Source organism: Oncorhynchus masou, chromosome 24 (assembly GCF_036934945.1).
Source record: "Oncorhynchus masou masou isolate Uvic2021 chromosome 24, UVic_Omas_1.1, whole genome shotgun sequence".
Classification (NCBI taxonomy): domain Eukaryota; kingdom Metazoa; phylum Chordata; class Actinopteri; order Salmoniformes; family Salmonidae; genus Oncorhynchus; species Oncorhynchus masou.
Window position 1 is genome coordinate 2,100,439 of NC_088235.1, and position 26,190 is coordinate 2,126,628.

General features: G+C 44.2%; 1 protein-coding gene across 1 annotated transcript in view; it reads left to right on the plus strand.

The window, feature by feature from the left end:
* Window positions 1-26,190, plus strand: part of LOC135513359 (ryanodine receptor 2-like) — a 382,179-nt gene that overhangs the window by 301,435 nt on the left and 54,554 nt on the right. Inside the window, 5 exon segments of the mRNA XM_064936287.1 lie at window positions 1,312-1,411; window positions 7,394-7,473; window positions 13,153-13,229; window positions 13,328-13,401; window positions 20,220-20,237. Coding sequence (XP_064792359.1) covers window positions 1,312-1,411; window positions 7,394-7,473; window positions 13,153-13,229; window positions 13,328-13,401; window positions 20,220-20,237 — 349 coding nt within the window.

Consider the following 26,190-nt stretch of genomic DNA (forward strand, 5'->3'; position numbering starts at 1 on the left):
GCTGAGCCCTAACCCCGGACGACGCTGCGGCCAATTGTGCTCCGCCCTTTGGAACTCCCATTCACGGCCGGTTGTGATACAGCCTGGAATCGAACCAGGGGACGTCTGTTCTGACGCCTGTAGCACCGAGACGCAGTGCCTTAGACCTCTGCTCCACTCTGGAGCCCCTGTTATAATGGAACATTGTGTACATCTGTATCTTGTTTTCCTCATGTGGTTTGTGTGATCATGCAGCGACACCCGTAAACCACTGACGATGTTAATCAGCATGGCTTTTCAGTAGGCTGCTCATGGCTGTTCCCCAGGCCCACATCCTGTCCTTATTACACCAATCTTTTCACCATCATTTTCTGGGATCTTTTTCTGTTTTCTGAGTATAGCTGGGTGGGAGGGGGTGGATCCACTGTGAAATGATACCATTCTGTTTTCTGAGTATAGCTGGGTGGGAGGGGGGGGTGGATCCTTGCACTGTGAAATGATACCATTCTGTTTCCCCAGCGTGATATAAGCAAAGGTTTAAGCAACAAAATTGCCAAGAAGGAGGAAGAATCTCTGGTAACAAAGTTCTCAAAAAAAACAACTGTCTCTTGTTGATTTTGCATCTTGTTTCCTTTCCAGTATTTGTGTATTTCATGTTCCTTTTGAAGGTTCCTCATTCATATCGTTCATGCCCCGCCCCGCCCCTCTCCGCTTCCTGGTTTTTTTTTTCTTCAACACTGTAAAAAAAAAAAAAAGAAGCCTAAATTAGGAGAGCGGCCATCTTGCTTTTCCCGAGCTCTTCCATCCCCTTGTGTTCTTCTGCCGTGGCTCAGATGGAAAGTGGGGAAGCAGCCAAGCCTGGACCCTATATAGCGCTCCCTGCTGTTTGGTTGTCACTGTTTCAGTGGGTGTGCTGGAGACATGACACTGTCCCCCTCGTTGTCTATCTGTCTCATGTCCCTCAGCACTGAGCTTACAGTCCACCTCACTGTACTAACACACAGACAGACTGCCTGCTCCCATCCAGCTCCAAGCCCTCTGTGGTCTTAACTAGCCAATGTAGTAGGGCCCTGTGGTTATGAGTTGCAATATTGTAATACATTTGTCTTCAACAGGCCTTATTAACGCCGATGATATCATCCTGAATTCAATTAGACGTTGATAGAAAACACCTACGGAAGGTGATCTTGGACCTGGTGCAGGAGTAGGTCTTCACCTCCAGGGTGGTGTTGAGTGTCTTGTAAGCCCGATGGGCGCACGGTGGTCTGATTGGACAGGAAGGTGCAGTCTCTCAGGTCTCTCCTCCTCCTCTTCCTCCTCTTCCTCCTGCAGGAAAAAGAGATGGAGAAACAGAAGCTGCTGTATCAGCAGGCCAGGTTACACGACCGAGGTGCTGCAGAGATGGTGCTGCAGACTATCAGCGCCAGCAAAGGTAAGCTCTCTGAGTAGAATGGATGAACAGGATGTCCACCGAGTGGACAAAACATTAGGAACACCTCCCTAATGTGGGGTCGCTGCCCCCCCCCTCCCCCTTTTCAGCCCTCAGAACAGCCTCGATTCGTCGGGTCATGGACTCGACAAGGTGTCTTAAAGAGTGACACAGGGGATGCTGGTCCATGTGGACTCGACAAGGTGTCTTAAAGAGTGACACAGGGGATGCTGGTCCATGTTGACTCGACAAGGTGTCTTAAAGAGTGACACAGGGGATGCTGGTCCATGTGGACTCGACAAGGTGTCTTAAAGAGTGACACAGGGGATGCTGGTCCATGTGGACTCGACAAGGTGTCTTAAAGAGTGACACAGGGGATGCTGGTCCATGTGGACTCGACAAGGTGTCTTAAAGAGTGACACAGGGGATGCTGGTCCATGTGGACTCGACAAGGTGTCTTAAAGAGTGACACAGGGGATGCTGGTCCATGTGGACTCGACAAGGTGTCTTAAAGAGTGACACAGGGGATGCTGGTCCATGTGGACTCGACAAGGTGTCTTAAAGAGTGACACAGGGGATGCTGGTCCATGTGGACTCGACAAGGTGTCTTAAAGAGTGACACAGGGGATGCTGGTCCATGTGGACTCGACAAGGTGTCTTAAAGAGTGACACAGGGGATGCTGGTCCATGTGGACTCGACAAGGTGTCTTAAAGAGTGACACAGGGGATGCTGGTCCATGTGGACTCGACAAGGTGTCTTAAAGAGTGACACAGGGGATGCTGGTCCATGTTGACTCGACAAGGTGTCTTAAAGAGTGGCACAGGGGATGCTGGTCCATGTTGACTCGACAAGGTGTCTTAAAGAGTGACACAGGGGATGCTGGTCCATGTTGACTCGACAAGGTGTCTTAAAGAGTGACACAGGGGATGCTGGTCCATGTTGACTCGACAAGGTGTCTTAAAGAGTGGCACAGGGGATGCTGGTCCATGTTGACTCGACAAGGTGTCTTAAAGAGTGACACAGGGGATGCTGGTCCATGTTGACTCGACAAGGTGTCTTAAAGAGTGACACAGGGGATGCTGGTCCATGTTGACTCGACAAGGTGTCTTAAAGAGTGACACAGGGGATGCTGGTCCATGTGGACTCGACAAGGTGTCTTAAAGAGTGACACAGGGGATGCTGGTCCATGTGGACTCTACAAGGTGTCTTAAAGAGTGACACAGGGGATGCTGGTCCATGTGGACTCTACAAGGTGTCTTAAAGAGTGACACAGGGGATGCTGGTCCATGTTGACTCGACAAGGTGTCTTAAAGAGTGACACAGGGGATGCTGGTCCATGTTGACTCTACAAGGTGTCTTAAAGAGTGACACAGGGGATGCTGGTCCATGTGGACTCTACAAGGTGTCTTAAAGAGTGACACAGGGGATGCTGGTCCATGTTGACTCGACAAGGTGTCTTAAAGAGTGACACAGGGGATGCTGGTCCATGTTGACTCGACAAGGTGTCTTAAAGAGTGACACAGGGGATGCTGGTCCATGTGGACTCTACAAGGTGTCTTAAAGAGTGACACAGGGGATGCTGGTCCATGTTGACTCGACAAGGTGTCTTAAAGAGTGACACAGGGGATGCTGGTCCATGTTGACTCTACAAGGTGTCTTAAAGAGTGACACAGGGGATGCTGGTCCATGTGGACTCTACAAGGTGTCTTAAAGAGTGACACAGGGGATGCTGGTCCATGTGGACTCGACAAGGTGTCTTAAAGAGTGACACAGGGGATGCTGGTCCATGTGGACTCGACAAGGTGTCTTAAAGAGTGACACAGGGGATGCTGGTCCATGTTGACTCGACAAGGTGTCTTAAAGAGTGACACAGGGGATGCTGGTCCATGTTGACTCGACAAGGTGTCTTAAAGAGTGACACAGGGGATGCTGGTCCATGTTGACTCGACAAGGTGTCTTAAAGAGTGACACAGGGGATGCTGGTCCATGTGGACTCTACAAGGTGTCTTAAAGAGTGACACAGGGGATGCTGGTCCATGTTGACTCGACAAGGTGTCTTAAAGAGTGACACAGGGGATGCTGGTCCATGTTGACTCTACAAGGTGTCTTAAAGAGTGACACAGGGGATGCTGGTCCATGTGGACTCTACAAGGTGTCTTAAAGAGTGACACAGGGGATGCTGGTCCATGTTGACTCGACAAGGTGTCTTAAAGAGTGACACAGGGGATGCTGGTCCATGTTGACTCGACAAGGTGTCTTAAAGAGTGACACAGGGGATGCTGGTCCATGTGGACTCTACAAGGTGTCTTAAAGAGTGACACAGGGGATGCTGGTCCATGTTGACTCGACAAGGTGTCTTAAAGAGTGACACAGGGGATGCTGGTCCATGTTGACTCTACAAGGTGTCTTAAAGAGTGACACAGGGGATGCTGGTCCATGTGGACTCTACAAGGTGTCTTAAAGAGTGACACAGGGGATGCTGGTCCATGTGGACTCGACAAGGTGTCTTAAAGAGTGACACAGGGGATGCTGGTCCATGTGGACTCGACAAGGTGTCTTAAAGAGTGACACAGGGGATGCTGGTCCATGTTGACTCGACAAGGTGTCTTAAAGAGTGACACAGGGGATGCTGGTCCATGTGGACTCGACAAGGTGTCTTAAAGAGTGACACAGGGGATGCTGGTCCATGTGGACTCGACAAGGTGTCTTAAAGAGTGACACAGGGGATGCTGGTCCATGTTGACTCTACAAGGTGTCTTAAAGAGTGACACAGGGGATGCTGGTCCATGTGGACTCGACAAGGTGTCTGAAAGAGTGACACAGGGGATGCTGGTCCATGTTGACTCGACAAGGTGTCTGAAAGAGTGACACAGGGGATGCTGGTCCATGTGGACTCGACAAGGTGTCTTAAAGAGTGACACAGGGGATGCTGGTCCATGTGGACTCGACAAGGTGTCTTAAAGAGTGACACAGGGGATGCTGGTCCATGTTGACTCGACAAGGTGTCTTAAAGAGTGACACAGGGGATGCTGGTCCATGTGGACTCGACAAGGTGTCTTAAAGAGTGACACAGGGGATGCTGGTCCATGTTGACTCTACAAGGTGTCTTAAAGAGTGACACAGGGGATGCTGGTCCATGTGGACTCGACAAGGTGTCTTAAAGAGTGACACAGGGGATGCTGGTCCATGTTGACTCGACAAGGTGTCTTAAAGAGTGACACAGGGGATGCTGGTCCATGTGGACTCGACAAGGTGTCTTAAAGAGTGACACAGGGGATGCTGGTCCATGTGGACTCGACAAGGTGTCTTAAAGAGTGACACAGGGGATGCTGGTCCATGTTGACTCTACAAGGTGTCTTAAAGAGTGACACAGGGGATGCTGGTCCATGTGGACTCGACAAGGTGTCTGAAAGAGTGACACAGGGGATGCTGGTCCATGTTGACTCGACAAGGTGTCTGAAAGAGTGACACAGGGGATGCTGGTCCATGTGGACTCGACAAGGTGTCTTAAAGAGTGACACAGGGGATGCTGGTCCATGTGGACTCGACAAGGTGTCTTAAAGAGTGACACAGGGGATGCTGGTCCATGTTGACTCGACAAGGTGTCTTAAAGAGTGACACAGGGGATGCTGGTCCATGTTGACTCGACAAGGTGTCTTAAAGAGTGACACAGGGGATGCTGGTCCATGTGGACTCGACAAGGTGTCTTAAAGAGTGACACAGGGGATGCTGGTCCATGTGGACTCGACAAGGTGTCTTAAAGAGTGACACAGGGGATGCTGGTCCATGTTGACTCGACAAGGTGTCTTAAAGAGTGACACAGGGGATGTTGGTCCATGTTGACTCGACAAGGTGTCTGAAAGAGTGACACAGGGGATGCTGGTCCATGTTGACTCTACAAGGTGTCTTAAAGAGTGACACAGGGGATGCTGGTCCATGTTGACTCGACAAGGTGTCTTAAAGAGTGACACAGGGGATGCTGGTCCATATGGACTCGACAAGGTGTCTTAAAGAGTGACACAGGGGATGCTGGTCCATGTTGACTCTACAAGGTGTCTTAAAGAGTGACACAGGGGATGCTGGTCCATGTTGACTCGACAAGGTGTCTTAAAGAGTGACACAGGGGATGCTGGTCCATGTTGACTCGACAAGGTGTCTTAAAGAGTGACACAGGGGATGCTGGTCCATGTTGACTCTACAAGGTGTCTTAAAGAGTGACACAGGGGATGCTGGTCCATGTTGACTCGACAAGGTGTCTTAAAGAGTGACACAGGGGATGCTGGTCCATGTTGACTCGACAAGGTGTCTTAAAGAGTGACACAGGGGATGCTGGTCCATGTTGACTCGACAAGGTGTCTTAAAGAGTGACACAGGGGATGCTGGTCCATGTTGACTCCAATGTTTCCCCAACAGTTGTGTTTAAGTTGGCTGGATGTGGTTGGTGGACTATATTCTTGATACACACAGGAAACTGTTGAGCGTGAAAAACCCAGCAGCGTTGCAGTTCTGGACACAAACCGGTACCCCTGGACCCTGCAACCATACCCTGTTCAAAGGCACTTAAATCTTTTGTCTTGCCCATTCACCCTCTGAATGTCACACATACACAATCCATGTCTCAAGGTCTAACAATCCTTCTTTAACCCGCCTCCTCCCCTTCATCTACACTGATGGAAGTGGATTTAACAAGTGACATCAATAAGGGATCATAGCTTTCACCTGGATTCACCTGGTCAGTCTGTCATGGAAAGAGCAGCCATGTGTGATGAATACATTGGACATCTCAGTGACCCATAACTCTCAATAAAGCAGAGCTCTGTCCACAGTAGGTAGGTAGCTACGTTGTGATGTACTAGACCCAGTGTAAAGCAGAGCTCTGTCCACAGTAGGTAGGTAGCTACGTTGTGATGTACTAGACCCAGTGTAAAGCAGAGCTCTGTCCACAGTAGGTAGGTAGCTACGTTGTGATGTACTAGACCCAGTGTAAAGCAGAGCTTTGTCCACAGTAGGTAGGTAGCTACGTTGTGATGTACTAGACCCAGTGTAAAGCAGAGCTCTGTCCACAGTAGGTAGGTCGCTACGTTGTGATGTACTAGACCCAGTATAAAGCAGAGCTCTGTCCACAGTAGGTAGGTCGCTACGTTGTGATGTACTAGACCCAGTATAAAGCAGAGCTCTGTCCACAGTAGGTAGGTAGCTACGTTGTGACGTACTAGACCCAGTGTAAAGCAGAGCTCTGTCCACAGTAGGTAGGTAGCTATGTTGTGACGTACTAGACCCAGTGTAAAGCAGAGCTCTGTCCACAGTAGGTAGGTAGCTACGTTGTGACGTACTAGACCCAGTGTAAAGCAGAGCTCTGTCCACAGTAGGTAGGTAGCTATGTTGTGACGTACTAGACCCAGTGTAAAGCAGAGCTCTGTCCACAGTAGGTAGGTAGCTACGTTGTGACGTACTAGACCCAGTGTAAAGCAGAGCTCTGTCCACAGTAGGTAGGTAGCTATGTTGTGATGTACTAGACCCAGTATAAAGCAGAGCTCTATCCACAGTAGGTAGGTAGCTACGTTGTGATGTACTAGACCCAGTGTAAAGCAGAGCTCTGTCCACAGTAGGTAGGTAGCTACGTTGTGATGTACTAGACCCAGTATAAAGCAGAGCTCTGTCCACAGTAGGTAGGTAGCTACGTTGTGATGTACTAGACCCAGTGTAAAGCAGAGCTCTGTCCACAGTAGGTAGGTCGCTACGTTGTGACGTACTAGACCCAGTGTAAAGCAGAGCTCTGTCCACAGTAGGTAGGTAGCTACGTTGTGAGGTACTAGACCCAGTGTAAAGCAGAGCTCTGTCCACAGTAGGTAGGTAGCTACGTTGTGACGTACTAGACCCAGTATAAAGGTAACTCTCAATAAAGCAGAGCTCTGTCCACAGTAGGTAGGTCGCTACGTTGTGACGTACTAGACCCAGTGTAAAGGTGTTGTGTTCCTCACCAGGTGAGATGGGTCCCATGGTGGCCTCTACTCTGAAGCTGGGGATAGCTGTCCTCAATGGAGGCAACTCGACTGTTCAGCAGGTAGGTCCATCTACCATTAAACTGCATCAATCTACCATCAGTCACTTATCGACCTGGTATCTACCATTAAACTGCATCAGTCTACCATCAGTCACTTAAGGACCTGGTATCTACCATTAAACTGCATCAATCTACCATCAGGCACTTATCGACCTGGTATCTACCATTAAACTGCATCAGTCTACCATCAGTCACTTAAGGACCTGGTATCTACCATTAAACTGCATCAATATACCATCAGTCATTTATCGACCTGGTATCTACCATTAAACTGTGTCAATCTACCATCAGTCATTTATCGACCTGGTATCTACCATTAAACTGCGTCAATCTACCATCAGTCACTTATCGACCTGGTATCTACCATTAAACTGCGTCAATCTACCATCAGTCACTTATCGACCTGGTATCTACCATTAAACTGCGTCAATCTACCATCAGTCACTTATCAACCTGGTATCTACCATTAAACTACATCAATCTACCATCAGTCACTTATCAACCTGGTATCTACCATTAAACTGCATCAATCTACCATCAGTCACTTATCGACCTGGTATCTACCATTAAACTGCATCAATCTACCATCAGTCACTTATCGACCTGGTATCTACCATTAAACTGCATCAGTCTACCATCAGTCACTTATGGACCTGGTATCTACCATTAAACTGCATCAATCTACCATCAGTCACTTATCGACCTGGTATCTACCATTAAACTGCATCAATCTACCATCAGTCACTTATCGACCTGGTATCTACCATTAAACTGCATCAATCTACCATCAGTCACTTATCGACCTGGTATCTACCATTAAACTGCATCAGTCTACCATCAGTCTCTTATCGACCTGGTATCTACCATTAAACTGCATCAGTCTACCATCAGTCACTTATCGACCTGGTATCTACCATTAAACTGCATCAGTCTACCATCAGTCACTTATCGGCCTGGTATCTACCATTAAACTGCATCATTCTACCATCAGTCACTTATCAACCTGGTATCTACCATTAAACTGCATCAATCTACCATCAGTCACTTATCGACCTGGTATCTACCATTAAACTGCATCAATCTACCATCAGGCATTTATCGGCCTGGTATCTACCATTAAACTGCGTCAATCTACCATCAGTCACTTATCGACCTGGTATCTACCATTAAACTGCATCAATCTACCATCAGGCATTTATCGGCCTGGTATCTACCATTAAACTGTATCAATCTACCATCAGTCACTTATCGACCTGGTATCTACCATTAAACTGCGTCAATCTACCATCAGTCATTTATTGACCTGGTATCTACCATTAAACTGCGTCAATCTACCATCAGTCACTTATCGACCTGGTATCTACCATTAAACTGCATCATTCTACCATCAGTCACTTATCAACCTGGTATCTACCATTAAACTGCATCAATCTACCATCAGTCACTTATCGACCTGGTATCTACCATTAAACTGCATCAATCTACCATCAGGCATTTATCGGCCTGGTATCTACCATTAAACTGTATCAATCTACCATCAGTCACTTATCGACCTGGTATCTACCATTAAACTGCGTCAATCTACCATCAGTCATTTATTGACCTGGTATCTACCATTAAACTGCGTCAATCTACCATCAGTCACTTATCGACCTGGTATCTACCATTAAACTGCATCAGTCTACCATCAGTCACTTATCGACCTGGTATCTACCATTAAACTGCATCAATCTACCATCAGGCACTTATCAGCCTGGTATCTACCATTAAACTGTATCAATCTACCATGGTATCTGGCATCTAATGTCAAAATGCATCAACCAATATATTTCTAGTCACTTTATTTATATTTCTTTATAGAATTGGTTGTTTGTGTTTGTCGTCAACTGTGTTTCTGTAGTGTTTACTCTCTCATGTCTATGTAGAGTTTACTCTCTCATGTCTCTGTGTTTCTGTAGTGTTTACTCTCTCATGTCTCTAGTGTTTACTCTCTCATGTCTCTGTAGTGTTTACTCTCTCATGTCTCTGTAGTGTTTACTCTCTCATGTCTCTGTAGTGTTTACTCTCTCATGTCTCTGTAGTGTTTACTCTCTCATGTCTCTGTAGTGTTTACTCTCTCATGTCTCTGTAGTGTTTACTCTCTCATGTCTCTGTAGTGTTTACTCTCTCATGTCTCTGTCTCTGTAGTGTTTACTCTCTCATGTCTCTGGAGTGTTTACTCTCTCATGTCTCTGGAGTGTTTACTCTCTCATCTCTGTAGTGTTTACTCTCTCATGTCTCTGTGTTTCTGTAGTGTTTACTCTCTCATGTCTCTGTAGTGTTTACTCTCTCATGTCTCTGTAGTGTTTACTCTCTCATGTCTCTGTGTTTCTGTAGTGTTTACTCTCTCATGTCTCTGTAGTGTTTACTCTCTCATGTCTCTGTGTTTCTGTAGTGTTTAGTCTCTCATGTCTCTGTAGTGTTTACTCTCTCATGTCTCTGTAGTGTTTACTCTCTCATGTTTCTGTAGTGTTTACTCTCTCATGTCTCTGTAGTGTTTTCTCTCTCATGTCTCTAGTGTTTACTCTCTCATGTCTCTGTAGTGTTTACTCTCTCATGTCTCTGTGTCTCTGTAGTGTTTACTCTCTCATGTCTCTGTAGTGTTTACTCTCTCATGTCTCTGTAGTGTTTACTCTCTCATGTTTCTGTAGTGTTTACTCTCTCATGTCTCTGTAATGTTTTCTCTCTCATGTCTCTGTAGTGTTTACTCTCTCATGTCTCTGTAGTGTTTACTCTCTCATGTCTCTGTAGTGTTTACTCTCTCATGTCTCTGTAGTGTTTACTCTCTCATGTCTCTGTCTCTGTAGTGTTTACTCTCTCATGTCTCTGGAGTGTTTACTCTCTCATGTCTCTGGAGTGTTTACTCTCTCATGTCTCTGTAGTGTTTACTCTCTCATGTCTCTGTGTTTCTGTAGTGTTTACTCTCTCATGTCTCTGTAGTGTTTACTCTCTCATGTCTCTGTAGTGTTTACTCTCTCATGTCTCTGTAGTGTTTACTCTCTCATGTCTCTGTGTTTCTGTAGTGTTTACTCTCTCATGTCTCTGTAGTGTTTACTCTCTCATGTCTCTGTGTTTCTGTAGTGTTTACTCTCTCATGTCTCTGTAGTGTTTACTCTCTCATGTCTCTGTAGTGTTTACTCTCTCATGTCTCTGGAGTGTTTACTCTCTCATGTCTCTGTAGTGTTTACTCTCTCATGTCTCTGTAGTGTTTACTCTCTCATGTCTCTGTAGTGTTTACTCTCTCATGTCTCTGTGTTTCTGTAGTGTTTACTCTCTCATGTCTTCTGTAGTGTTTACTCTCTCATGTCTCTGTAGTGTTTACTCTCTCATGTCTCTGTAGTGTTTACTCTCTCATGTCCCTGTCTCTGTAGTGTTTACTCTCTCATGTCTCTGGAGTGTTTACTCTCTCATGTCTCTGTGTTTCTGTAGTGTTTACTCTCTCATGTCTCTGTGTATTTGTAGTGTTTACTCTCTCATGTCTCTGTGTCTTTGTAGTGTTTACTCTCTCATGTCTCTGTAGTGTTTACTCTCTCATGTCACTGTGTATTTGTAGTGTTTACTCTGTCATGTCTCTGTAGTGTTTACTCTCTCATGTTTCTGTAGTGTTTACTCTCTCATGTCTCTGTAGTGTTTACTCTCTCATGTCTCTGTAGTGTTTACTCTCTCATGTCTCTGTCTCTGTAGTGTTTACTCTCTCATGTCTCTGGAGTGTTTACTCTCTCATGTCTCTGTGTCTCTGTAGTGTTTACTCTTTCATGTCTCTGTAGTGTTTACTCTCTCATGTCTCTGTGTCTTTGTATTGTTTACTCTCATGTCTCTGTAGTGTTTACTCTCTCATGTCTCTGTGTATTTGTAGTGTTTACTCTCTCATGTCTCTGTAGTGTTTACTCTCTCATGTCTCTGTAGTGTTTACTCTCTCATGTCTCTGTAGTGTTTACTCTCTCATGTCTCTGTGTCTCTGTGGTGTTTACTCTCTCATGTCTCTGTAGTGTTTACTCTCTCATGTCTCTGTGTCTTTGTAGTGTTTACTCTCTCATGTCTCTGTAGTGTTTACTCTCTCATGTCTCTGTGTATTTGTAGTGTTTACTCTCTCATGTCTCTGTAGTGTTTACTCTCTCATGTCTCTGTAGTGTTTACTCTCTCATGTCTCTGTAGTGTTTACTCTCTCATGTCTCTGTGTCTCTGTAGTGTTTACTCTCTCATGTCTCTGGAGTGTTTACTCTCTCATGTCTCTGTCTCTGTAGTGTTTACTCTCTCATGTCTCTGTAGTGTTTACTCTCTCATGTCTCTGTCTCTGTAGTGTTTACTCTCTCATGTCTCTGTCTCTGTAGTGTTTACTCTCTCATGTCTCTGTTAGTGTTTACTCTCTCTTGTCTCTGTGTCTCTGTAGTGTTTACTCTCTCATGTCTCTGTAGTGTTTACTCTCTCATGTTTCTGTAGTGTTTACTCTCTCATGTCTCTGTGTCTCTGTAGTGTTTACTCTCTCATGTCTCTGTAGTGTTTACTCTCTCATGTCTCTGTAGTGTTTACTCTCTCATGTCTCTGTGTCTCTGTAGTGTTTACTCTCTCATGTCTCTGTAGTGTTTACTCTCTCATGTCTCTGTCTCTGTAGTGTTTACTCTCTCATGTCTCTGTAGTGTTTACTCTCTCATGTCTCTGTCTCTGTAGTGTTTACTCTCTCATGTCTCTGTCTCTGTAGTGTTTACTCTCTCATGTCTCTTTTAGTGTTTACTCTCTCATGTCTCTGTGTCTCTGTAGTGTTTACTCTCTCATGTCTCTGTAGTGTTTACTCTCTCATGTCTCTGTGTCTCTGTAGTGTTTACTCTCTCATGTCTCTGTAGTGTTTACTCTCTCATGTCTCTGTGTCTCTGTAGTGTTTACTCTCTCATGTCTCTGTGTCTCTGTAGTGTTTACTCTCTCATGTCTCTGTAGTGTTTACTCTCTCATGTCTCTGTGTCTGTAGTGTTTACTCTCTCATGTCTCTGTAGTGTTTACTCTCTCATGTCTCTGTGTCTCTGTAGTGTTTACTCTCTCATGTCTCTGTAGTGTTTACTCTCTCACGTCTCTGTAGTGTTTACTCTCTCATGTCTCTGTAGTGTTTACTCTCTCATGTCTCTGTATTGTTTACTCTCTCATGTCTCTGTAGTGTTTACTCTCTCATGTCTCTGTAGTGTTTACTCTCTCATGTCTCTGTAGTGTTTACTCTCTCATGTCTCTGTAGTGTTTACTCTCTCATGTCTCTGTAGTGTTTACTCTCTCATGTCTCTGTAGTGTTTACTCTCTCATGTCTCTGTAGTGTTTACTCTCTCATGTCTCTGTAGTGTTTACTCTCTCATGTCTCTGTAGTGTTTACCCTCTCATGTCTCTGTAGAGTTTACTCTCTCATGTCTCTGTAGTGTTTACTCTCTCATGTCTCTGTAGTGTTTACTCTCTCATGTCTCTGTAGTGTTTACCCTCTCATGTCTCTGTAGAGTTTACTCTCTCATGTCTCTGTGTCTCTGTAGTGTTTACTCTCTCATGTCTCTGTAGTGTTTACTCTCTCATGTCTCTGTAGTGTTTACTCTCTCATGTCTCTGTAGTGTTTACTCTCTCATGTCTCTGTAGAGTTTACTCTCTCATGTCTCCGTGTCTCTCTGACAGAAAATGCTGGACTACCTGAAAGACAAGAAGGACGTGGGTTTCTTCCAGAGTCTGGCTGGTCTGATGCAGTCGTGCAGGTACTGCTGTACCCTCCTCATCCTCACGTCGCTCGCTCTGTTCGGTGTAGTGTTCGGTGTGTAAATATGTCGTTAACCTCTCTGTCTCTCTGTTCCAGTGTTCTGGACCTGAATGCGTTTGAGCGCCAGAATAAAGCAGAGGGACTGGGCATGGTGACAGAGGAGGGATCAGGTACATATTAACTACCGACAAGTAGAAACACTAATTAAAGGTAATGTCCTACTGTCTCCTACTGTCTAACTTAATTAAAGGTAATGTCCCACTGTCTCTGTACAACACATGCTGAATATGGGAGAGTTCTCACCATAATGTCTTCACAATATATTCAGTATTAAAGAGGGGAAGAATGGGTATCGTATCAGAACACACATGGACATAATAGAAGAGTAAACATATACGTATTATATATATATATAAGATATTTAAGATACATATTTAAGATATGTTTAATATATATCGTGTTGTCGTTGTGCCTTGTCCAAATTCATCCTGGTTTTCTTCCTTTGTCTTTTTGTTTCGTCATCTCATTGACTGAACAGGAGTTGTGTTGGATTTGGACATTGAAAATAGAGCAACTCCTGTATCTGTGTCGTCTGTCTACGTCTGTCAACAATCACTTTTCATTTCCTGCTGTCCACGTCAAATGTCTTTGTGCTCTTCAGTTATTTACTAACCTCCCATGTGTTGTCCATGGGTGCCACATTCTACCTGTGTTGTGGTCAATGTTGTATTCAAAGGCTGGATGGAAGGACAACACTTCTACGAATGAATCAAAGTTGATGGTAATTTATAACGAGCGTTTCCAATATGCTAGTCAGGCGGTGAACAAATTCCCTGTGTTTTCTCTTTGACAATTGTTTTTTTAAAGGATACATTGACAACAAAGCTTATCCCAGACGCAAGTCAATCAGCACAAAGCTTATCCCATACGCAAGTGAATCAGCACAAAGCTGATCCCAGACACAAGTCAATCAGCACAAAGCTTATCCCATATGCAAGTCAATCAGCACAAAGCTTATCCCAGACACAAGTCAATCAGCACAAAGCTTATCCCATACGCAAGTCAATCAGCACAAAGCTTATCCCATATGCAAGTCAATCAGCACAAAGCTTATCCCAGACACAAGTCAATCAGCACAAAGCTTATCCCATACGCAAGTCAATCAGCACAAAGCTTATCCCATACGCAAGTCAATCAGGACAAAGCTTATCCCATACGCAAGTCAATCAGCACAAAGCTTATCCCATACGCAAGTCAATCAGCACAAAGCTTATCCCATACGCAAGTCAATCAGCACAAAGCTTATCCCATACGCAAGTCAATCAGCACAAAGCTTATCCCAGACACAAGTCAATCAGCACAAAGCTTATCCCATACGCAAGTCAATCAGCACAAAGCTTATCCCATATGCAAGTCAATCAGCACAAAGCTTATCCCAGACGCAAGTCAATCAGCACAAAGCTTATCCCAGACACAAGTGAATCAGCACAAAGCTGATCCCAGACACAAGTCAATCAGCACAAAGCTTATCCCATATGCAAGTCAATCAGCACAAAGCTTATCCCATACGCAAGTCAATCAGCACAAAGCTTATCCCATACGCAAGTCAATCAGCACAAAGCTTATCCCATATGCAAGTCAATCAGCACAAAGCTTATCCCAGACACAAGTCAATCAGCACAAAGCTTATCCCATACGCAAGTCAATCAGCACAAAGCTTATCCCATACGCAAGTCAATCAGCACAAAGCTTATCCCATATGCAAGTCAATCAGCACAAAGCTTATCCCAGACACAAGTCAATCAGCACAAAGCTTATCCCATACGCAAGTCAATCAGCACAAAGCTTATCCCAGACACAAGTCAATCAGCACAAAGCTTATCCCATACGCAAGTCAATCAGCATAAAGCTTATCCCAGACGCAAGTCAATCAGCACAAGCAGAGTGAATCAGTGGAGCCACAGGTTTGAACAAACAAACAACAATCGTTAATCAGCGCAAAACTTAGTATATATTACTTTTTTTTGATACATAATAAAACCTTCAAAATAATCATTGTTAATGTTAGTAGGAGGACTGGCATCTGGAAGGTTTTCTGTCATACACTCTGCTGTGCTCACTGTTCTTATGGCACTTCCTTCCTGGGGGGGTTATGAATAATCAACCAACTGTTTTGTCACAGTACCCTGTTCTAAATTCTCTACAATGTGCAGTCTTCTAGAACTCTGACCAACTTAATTCCTATTCTAAATTCTCTACGATGTGCAGTCTTCTAGAACTCTGACCAACTTAATTCCTATTCTAAATTCTCTACGATGTGCAGTCTTCTAGAACTCTGACCAACTTAATTCCTCTTCTAAATTCTCTACAATGTGCAGTCTTCTAGAACTCTGACCAACTCTTTTCCTGTTCTAAATTCTCTACAATGTGCAGTCTTCTAGAACTCTGACCAACTCTTTTCCTGTTCTAAATTCTCTACAATGTGCAGTCTTCTAGAACTCTGACCAACTCTTTTCCTGTTCTAAATTCTCTACAATGTGCAGTCTTCTAGAACTCTGACCAACTTAATTCCTATTCTAAATTCTCTACGATGTGCAGTCTTCTAGAACTCTGACCAACTTAATTCCTATTCTAAATTCTCTACAATGTGCAGTCTTCTAGAACTCTGACCAACTCTTTTCCTGTTCTAAATTCTCTACAATGTGCAGTCTTCTAGAACTCTGACCAACTTAATTCCTATTCTAAATTCTCTACGATGTGCAGTCTTCTAGAACTCTGACCAACTTAATTCCTATTCTAAATTCTCTACAAAGTGCAGTCTTCTAGAACTCTGACCAACTCTTTTCCTGTTCTAAATTCTCTACAATGTGCAGTCTTCTAGAACTCTGACCAACTCTTTTCCTGTTCTAAATTCTCTACAATGTGCAGTCTTCTAGAACTCTGACCAACTTAATTCCTATTCTAAATTCTCTACAATGTGCAGTCTTCTAGAACTCTGACCAACTTAATTCCTATTCTAAATTCTCTTTTCTTTATTCTCTTTGGAACACCGTTTGGGTCTTTGTGTGTCAAAAAAGATATAAGTCCAATAACACTATTGGACACTTCAAATAAGCTTTTAATTTGACACGTCAAATAACAAGCCAAGCGTCACTGTCAAAGCTGTACAGTACCTTATCTAGGTATTAACACATTACCTAGGTAATAACACATTATCTAGGTAATAACACATTATCTAGGTATTAACACATTATCTAGGTATTAACACATTATCTAGGTATTAACACATTATCTAGGTAATAACACATTATCTAGTTAATAACACATTATCTAGGTAATAACACATTATCTAGTTAATAACACATTATCTAGGTAATAACACATTATCTAGGTAATAACACATTATCTAGGTAATAACACATTATCTAGGTAATAACACATTATCTATTCCATCGAATGGGAAAACGTCTGTGGGAGCATTTGAAATTAAATCAGGATCAAACATGTTTGCAAAAATATTTGATACAGATGCTATTAGCAATTTATTCGGTAGCTAGCTAGCTTTAGTTTGTTACCTCGCTAGCTAGCTTTAACTTGGTAGCTAGCTAGCTTTAGTTTGGTACCTAGCTAGCACCAATGCAACCAGCCTAAAACAATTACCAGTAGAAACTGCATTAATTTTCACTATTCTTAGCAATGATTTAGGAATCCATGTGAGTAAGTATTAGCTAGGTAGCTACTTGTTGTTCTCATATTGAAATAACTAGCTAGTCAGCTACTTAACCCTGCTTCCCAAAACTAACCTTATAAGCAGCCAGCTAGCTTTATGTGGGTAGTGTGGCTTAACCCGGCTAACCGGCTTGTTTTGAAGCTCGCCACAATAGTGGAATTTGCAACCCGGTCCCTCATAAATCTAGTTAGAAAATCAATTGAAAAGAGAGTGACCTCAAAAAAAAAAGATTTCCTGGATGGTCGGTCCTCGGTGTTTCACCTGCCAAATAAATTCTGTTACACTCACAGACATCATTTTAACAGTTTTAGAAACTACATTGTTTTCTATCCAAATCTACCAATTATATGCAGATCATTCTGGGCCTGAGTAGCAGGCAGTTTACTTTGGGATTTGCATCCAGACGTCAAAATAGTGCCCCCTATCCTTAAGATGTTTTAAAAAAGGCCGGAGTGTTGGAATGTGGAGCAATGAAATGAAGTTATCAGTCTACTCAGTACCCAAGTGCTTTTTACCAACGTCCTCCTCAGAGATTCCCTCTGGAATTGTGTTCAATACATAGTAGGGTTGACTGGTGCAGTACATCGATTCACTGTTGTTTCAGAGTCACGCAATGAGAGCTATGATGCTCATGTTCTCTGGGTGTCACTGAGGAGACTGATACCCCATGTCATTGATCCACAACCCATAGGTAAGGCTGTACTGTGAAATAAGGATAATAAGATCCCAATGCCATTCTAAAGTCTACTACATCCAGTGTGTTTTCAACAGGTTTCTATGAATTTATATGAGAACATTCCAACCTCGTTTAGTATGATCTATTCCATTATGGCATGATTCCACTATTTGTATTAATTTGCATCACTTTCATTGAGACTTTTATTTTGAAGACGAACCGCAAATTCCACTATTGTGGCTAATCCTTATTGTGGCTAGCTTCACATAGATGGGTCCGACCACCATTAATCAAATAAAAACCGTCATATAAATGATGACGCCTAGCTAGATAGATAGGGGTGGCAGGTAGCCTAGTGGTTAGAGTGTTGGACTAGTAATCAGCAGGTAGCCTAGTGGTTAGAGTGTTGGACTAGTAATCAGCAGGTAGCCTAGTGGTTAGAGCAGTTAGCCTAGTGGTTAGAGTGTTGGGTCAGTAACCAGCAGGTAGCCTGGTGGTTAGAGCGTTGGACTAGTAACCAGCAGGTAGCCTAGTGGTTAGAGTGTTGGACTAGTGACCAGCTGGTAGCCTAGTGGTTAGAGTGTTGGGTCAGTAACCAGCAGGTAGCCTAGTGGTTAGAGTGTTGGACTTGTAACCAGCAGGTAGCCTAGTGGTTAGAGTGTTGGACTAGTAATCAGCAGGTAGCCTAGTGGTTAGAGTGTTGGGTCAGTAACCAGCAGGTAGCCTTGTGGTTAGAGTGTTGGACTAGTAACCAGCAGGTAGCCTAGTGGTTAGAGCGTTGGGACTAGTAACCAGCAGGTAGCCTAGTGGTTAGAATGTTGGACTAGTAATCAGCAGGTAGCCTAGTGGTTTGAGCAGGTAGCCTAGTGGTTTGAGCAGGTAGCCTTGTGGTTAGAGCAGATAGCCTAGTGGTTAGAGCAGATAGCCTAGTGGTTAGAGCATTGGGCCAGTAACCTGAAAGGGTATTGGATCAAATCCCTGAGCTGACAAGGTAAAAAAAAATCTGTCGTTCTGCCCCCTGTAGGCCGTCATTGTAAATAAGAATTTGTTCTTAACTGAATTGCCTAGTTAAACAAATATATTTTAAACAAAATAGCTACTGAAACTGATTTGTCTTTTTGCTAAGCTTTTGGGGAAGGACATTGTTTGCATCCATCAGCTAGCTAGGTTTTTTATGACCAGCACTGTCCAGAGCCTGGAGAAGTGTGTCTGTTGACCAGCATCATAGCATATGGAACACGACATGACATAGGAAACACGACATGACATTTGAAACACGACATGACATTTGAAACACGACATGACATATGAAACTCGACATGACATATGAAACTAGACATGACATATGAAACACGACATGACATATGAAACTAGACATGACATATGAAACTCGACATGACATATGAAACTCGACATGACATATGAAACACGACATGAAACACGACATGAAACACGACATGAAACACGACATGACATATGAAACACGACATGACATATGAAACACGACATGACATATGAAACTGCATGACATATGAAATACGACATGACATATGAAACTACATGACATATGAAACTACATGACATATGAAACTACATGACATATGAAACTCGACATGACATGAAACACGACATGACATTTGAAACATGACATGACATATGAAACACGACATTACATATGAAACTCGACATGACATGACATATGAAACACGACATGACATATGAAACACGACATGACATTTGAAACACGACATGACATATGAAACACTACATGACATATGAAACTCGACATGACATGACATATGAAACACGACATAACATTTGAAACTCGACATGACATATGAAACTCGACATGACATATGAAACACGACATGACATATGAAACACGATATGAAACTCGACATGACATATGAAACTCGACATGACATGACATTTGAAACTCGACATGACATATGAAACACTACATGACATATGAAACACTACATGACATGAAACATGACATGACATATGAAACTACATGACATATGAAACACTACATGACATATGAAACACTACATGACATGACATATGAAACTACATGACATATGAAACTACATGACATATGAAACTCGACATGACATATGAAACACGACATAACATATGAAACCCGACATGAAACCCGACATGACATATGAAACTCGAAATGACATATGAAACACGACATGACATATGAAACACGACATGACATATGAAACACGACGTGGATACTGTAATCAATGTGTAATAACTGAGTAAAACATGTAAGAACGTGGTGAATTATTATGTGTCATAATCAGGTCCTGATTGGTCAACAAGCTTATATTGACACGACAAATATTGTTAATTGACGTGTATCTTTTTTGACACGCAAAGACCCAAACGTGTTTCCATAATTCTCTACAGTGACAACTTCTGCTCTGCGCTATTCTTCACCCTAAACTGATTTATTTGCAAAGAAACAAACCGATATGAAAACCATATTGAAAGCTATTTGTAATCTGTTTGACTTCTGCTTTCTTTCTTTCCTTTTTTCTCTTTGATTTAATGTACTGTCTTCCCCTCCTCAGTCATCACTCATGAGCGTGGTAATTATGACTTCTGCCATTTTCCTGTCGTTCGTTCGTTAGCTTTGTGTTGTTAGATGTGATTAGCTGTCCAGGTCGTGAGTCAAACGCCTCTTCCTTCCCTATATCCTGCTGCTCTGCCTTTACTATAGCATGACGCTGTCAATCTGTTCTGAGGTCTGGTTTACCTCTTCTCTCTCACCTCTTCTCTCTCTCTCTCTCTCTCTCTCACCTCTTCTCACTCTCTCTCACCTCTTCTCTCACTCTCTCACCTCTTCTCTCTCTCTCTCTCACCTCTTCTCACTCTCTCTCACCTCTTCTCTCTCTCTTTCTCACCTCTCTCTCTCTCTCCTCTTCTCACTCTCTCTCACCTCTTCTCTCTCTCTCCTCTTCTCTCTCTCTCTCTCTCCTCTTCTCTCTCTCTCTCTCACCTCTTCTCGCTCTCTCTCTCTCTCTCTCTCTCTCTCTCACCTCTTCTCTCTCTCTCTCTCTCTCACCTCTTCTCACTCTCTCTCACCTCTTCTCTCTCTCTCTCATCTCTTCTCACTCTCTCTCATCTCTTCTCACTCTCTCTCACCTCTTCTCTCTCTCTCACCTCTTCTCTCTCTCTCACTCTCTTCTCTCTCTCACCTCTTCTCTCTCTCTCCCACCTCCTCTCTCTCTCTCTCACCTCTTCTCTCTCACCTCTTCTCTCTCTCTCTCACCTCTTCTCTCTCTCTCTCTCTCTCTCTCTTTCTATCTCACCTCTTCTCTCTCTCTATCCAACCTAGAGCCATGTAATGCTGTTGTAGAGCTGTACTGTAGGCAACCAGCCTCTCTCTCTCTCCCTGTCATCCCTCTTGGGGTTTGTATCTGGCTGTAACTCTAGATGTAAGATCAGTGAGCTGTTTTGAAGTGAAGTGGTGGTCTGGTCTGTTCTGGTCCCCGTCGTGGCAGTTGGCTGGATGTGTGTTATTCATATATATATATATAAGGAGAACTTGTGGTGTCCTCCCCTCTCTGTCGTCTGTTGTGCATTAACAACCTGTGGCTGATTGGCTTCAGTGGTCTGATCTGTGCCTAGTGGAAGGTTTACCCAATCACCCAAGTGTCTCCCCTCTGATTGGTCCAGTTGTTGACCCTGTGTGCCTGTGATTGGTCCAGCTGTTGATTCTGTGTTCTGTGATTGGTCCAGCTGTGATGTAGTCGATGTTGTTGTATCCTTTGTTGTTGTTTTTGTGTCCGTACTTGTACTTCAGTTTTTTTACGTGAAAATTGTCCATTTTTCTATGAACTTTCCCCCAATTATTTATGTTGTGTTTTTGAACTGATATTGTATTTTCATTCATGTTTCTGTTGTTGTTGTTGTTGATTTACACTGAATATCTCTTTGAAAAGTCCATATTAGTTTGTATGATATCTAAATGGTAATGGGAGACAGCGGCTTCATGAGTTGGTAATAATTACTGGCTACTGGCACATGATGCTTTCGTGTGGAGGCTATATACAGGGTATTACGGTACAGAGTCAATGTGGAGGCTATATACAGGGTATTACGGTACAGAGTCAATGTGGACGCTATATACAGGGGGCACTGGTACAGAGTCAATGTGGAGGCTATATACAGGGGGTACCGGTACAGAGTCAATGTGGAGGCTATATACAGGGGGTACCGGTACAGAGTCAATGTGGAGACTATATACAGGGGTACCGGTACAGAGTCAATGTGGAGACTATATACAGGGGGTACCGGTACAGAGTCAATGTGGAGGCTATATACAGGGTGTACCGGTACAGAGTCAATGTGGAGGCTATATACAGGGTGTACCGGTACAGAGTCAATGTGGAGGTTATATACAGGGGGTACTGGTACAGAGTCAATGTGGAGGCTATATACAGGGGGTACCGGTACAGAGTCAATGTGGAGGCTATATACAGGGGGTACCGGTACAGAGTCAATGTGGAGGCTATATACAGGGGGTACCGGTACATAGTCAATGTGGAGGCTATATACAGGGGTTACCGGTACAGAGTCAACGTGGAGGCTATATACAGGGTATTACGGTACAGAGTCAACGTGGAGGCTATATACAGGGGGTACCGGTACAGAGTCAATGTGGAGGCTATATACAGGGTATTACAGTACAGAGTCAATGTGGAGGCTATATACAGGGTGTACCGGTACAGAGTCAATGTGGAGGCTATATACAGGGTATTACGGTACAGAGTCATTGTGGAGGCTATATACAGGGTATTACGGTACAGAGTCAACGTGGAGGCTATATACAGGGTATTACGATACAGAGTCAATGTGGAGGCTATATACAGGGGTACCGGTACAGAGTCAATGTGGAGGCTATATACAGGGTATTACGGTACAGAGTTAATGTGGAGGCTATATACAGGGTATTACGGTACAGAGTTAATGTGGAGACTATATACAGGGTGTTACGGTACAGAGTCAATGTGGAGGCTATATACAGGGTGTTACGGTACAGAGTCAATGTGGAGACTATATACAGGGTGTTACGGTACAGAGTCAATGTGGAGGCTATATACAGGGGGTACCGGTACAGAGTCAATGTGGAGGCTATATACAGGGGTACCGGTACAGAGTCAATGTGGAGGCTATATACAGGGGGTGCCGGTACAGAGTCAATGTGGAGGATATATACAGGGTATTACGGTACAGAGTCAATGTGGAGGCTATATACAGGGTGTACCGGTACAGAGTCAATGTGGAGGCTATATACAGGGTATTACGGTACAGAGTCAACGTGGAGGCTATATACAGGGTATTACGGTACAGAGTCAACGTGGAGGCTATATACAGGGTATTACGGTACAGAGTCAATGTGGAGGCTATATACAGGGGGTACCGGTACAGAGTCAATGTGGAGACTATATACAGGGGGTACCGGTACAGAGTCAATGTGGAGACTATATACAGGGGGTACCGGTACAGAGTCAATGTGGAGGCTATATACAGGGTGTACCGGTACAGAGTCAATGTGGAGGCTATATACAGGGTGTACCGGTACAGAGTCAATGTGGAGGTTATATACAGGGGGTACCGGTACAGAGTCAATGTGGAGGTTATATACAGGGGGTACCGGTACATAGTCAATGTGGAGGCTATATACAGGGGTTACCGGTACAGAGTCAACGTGGAGGCTATATACAGGGTATTACGGTACAGAGTCAACGTGGAGGCTATATACAGGGGGTACCGGTACAGAGTCAATGTGGAGGCTATATACAGGGTATTACGGTACAGAGTCAATGTGGAGGCTATATACAGGGTGTACCGGTACAGAGTCAATGTGGAGGCTATATACAGGGTATTACGGTACAGAGTCATTGTGGAGGCTATATACAGGGGGGTACCGGTACAGAGTCAATGTAGAGGCTATATACAGGGGGTACCGGTACAGAGTCAATGTAGAGGCTATATACAGGGGGTACCGGTACAGAGTCAATTTGGAGGCTATATACAGGGTATTACGGTACAGAGTCAATGTGGAGGCTATATACAGGGTATTACGGTACAGAGTCAATGTAGAGGCTATATACAGGGGGTACCGGTACAGAGTCAATGTAGAGGCTATATACAGGGGGTACCGGTACAGAGTCAATGTGGAGGCTATATACAGGGTATTACGGTACAGAGTCAATGTGGAGGCTATATACAGGGTATTACGGTACAGAGTCAATGTAGAGGCTATATACAGGGGGTACCGGTACAGAGTCAACGTGGAGGCTATATACAGGGTATTACGGTACAGAGTCAGTGTGGAGGCTATATACAGGGTATTACGGTACAGAGTCAGTTTGGCGGGGAAACATATCCCCTGTTGACCAATTAGCCACTTAATGAGACTTCATATCTGGTCTGTCATGGTGAAATATGCCTGAAAGTGCACTTACCAAATATACGTTCTAGTGTGACCTTGTATTTTAGCTTTCTAAACCATTGAAAATACTAGCAGCAATTTGAAATAGATGTTTTTTTCTCCCGTAGCCTGGGCAGTGTAAAGGAGCAAGCCTTCACTATGAGGTCACACCGGTCATTGAGACTCTTATCTGAAACGCATCAAAGTAGCTATCTATATCCCAGTGATTATCTCTGTTTTACCTCACTGTATCATCCGAAGCACTTTCAAGCCTGTTTCTCTTTCTCTCTCCAACATGAAGTTCAGTCGCCAAGTTATCTTTATGTTGTCAGAGTTGGTAACATTACAGTGGACGTGTCACAGCCCCACCGTGTCACCAGCCTGTCGTCTTCTTTTCATTAGCATCATTACTTTAGAGGCAGCCTTTTAAACACAGTCCGTATACTGTTGGCCTGCTGGGCATGCTCAGTTGTCCCAGTTTAGACTCAGAACTACTGCTTCTACAAGGACCTAATATAAAGGAGGTCAACAACTCTGTTTACCCTCTATTTGCATAATCGTACTTTATTGGCTCAAAGACTCTGGTATAAAATGCTGCTTCGGTTCGTACCGCTTCACCTCAGATCACTGCCATGTTTCTCACCCATTCCAGACTCAGATCACTGCCATGTTTCTCACCCATTCCAGACTCAGATCACTGCCATGTTTCTCACCCATTCCAGACTCAGATCACTGCCATGTTTCTCACCCATTCCAGACTCAGATCACTGCCATGTTTCTCACCCATTCCAGACTCAGATCACTGCCATGTTTCTCACCCATTCCAGACTCAGATCACTGCCATGTTTCTCACCCATTCCAGACTCAGATCACTGCCATGTTTCTCACCCATTCCAGACTCAGATCACAGCCATGTGTCTCACCCATTCCAGACTCAGATCACTGCCATGTGTCTCACCCATTCCAGACTCAGATCACTGCCATGTTTCTCACCCATTCCAGACTCAGATCACTGCCATGTTTCTCACCCATTCCAGACTCAGATCACTGCCATGTTTCTCACCCATTCCAGACTCAGATCACTGCCATGTGTCTCACCCATTCCAGACTCAGATCACTGCCATGTTTCTCACCCATTCCAGACTCAGATCACTGCCATGTGTCTCACCCATTCCAGACTCAGATCACTGCCATGTTTCTCACCCATTCCAGACTCAGATCACTGCCATGTTTCTCACCCATTCCAGACTCAGATCACTGCCATGTTTCTCACCCATTCCAGACTCAGATCACTGCCATGTTTCTCACCCATTCCAGACTCAGATCACTGCCATGTTTCTCACCCATTCCAGACTCAGATCACTGCCATGTTTCTCACCCATTCCAGACTCAGATCACTGCCATGTTTCTCACCCATTCCAGACTCAGATCACTGCCATGTTTCTCACCCATTCCAGACTCAGATCACTGCCATGTTTCTCACCCATTCCAGACTCGGATCATGTGATGTGTGTCCCAGGTGTATCATGTGCCCCAGGTGTATATTGTGTCCCAGGTGTATCTTGTGTCACAGGTGTATCTTGTGTCCCAGGTGTATCATGTGTCCCAGGTGTATCTTGTGTCCCAGGTGTATCTTGTGTCCCAGGTGTATCATGTGTCCCAGGTGTATCTTGTGTCCCAGGTGTATCTTGTGTCCCAGGTGTATCTTGTGTCCCAGGTGTATCATGTGTCCCAGGTGTATCATGTGTCCCAGGTGTATCTTGTGTCCCAGGTGTATCTTGTGTCCCAGGTGTATCATGTGCCCCAGGTGTATCTTGTGTCACAGGTGTATCTTGTGTCCCAGGTGTATCATGTGTCCCAGGTGTATCGTGTGTCCCAGGTGTATCTTGTGTCCCAGGTGTATCATGTGTCCCAGGTGTATCATGTGTCCCAGGTGTATCATGTGTCCCAGGTGTATCTTGTGTCCCAGGTGTATCATGTGTCCCAGGTGTATCATGTGTCCCAGGTGTATCTTGTGTCCCAGGTGTATCATGTGTCCCAGGTGTATCATGTGTCCCAGGTGTATCTTGTGTCCCAGGTGTATCATGTGTCCCAGGTGTATC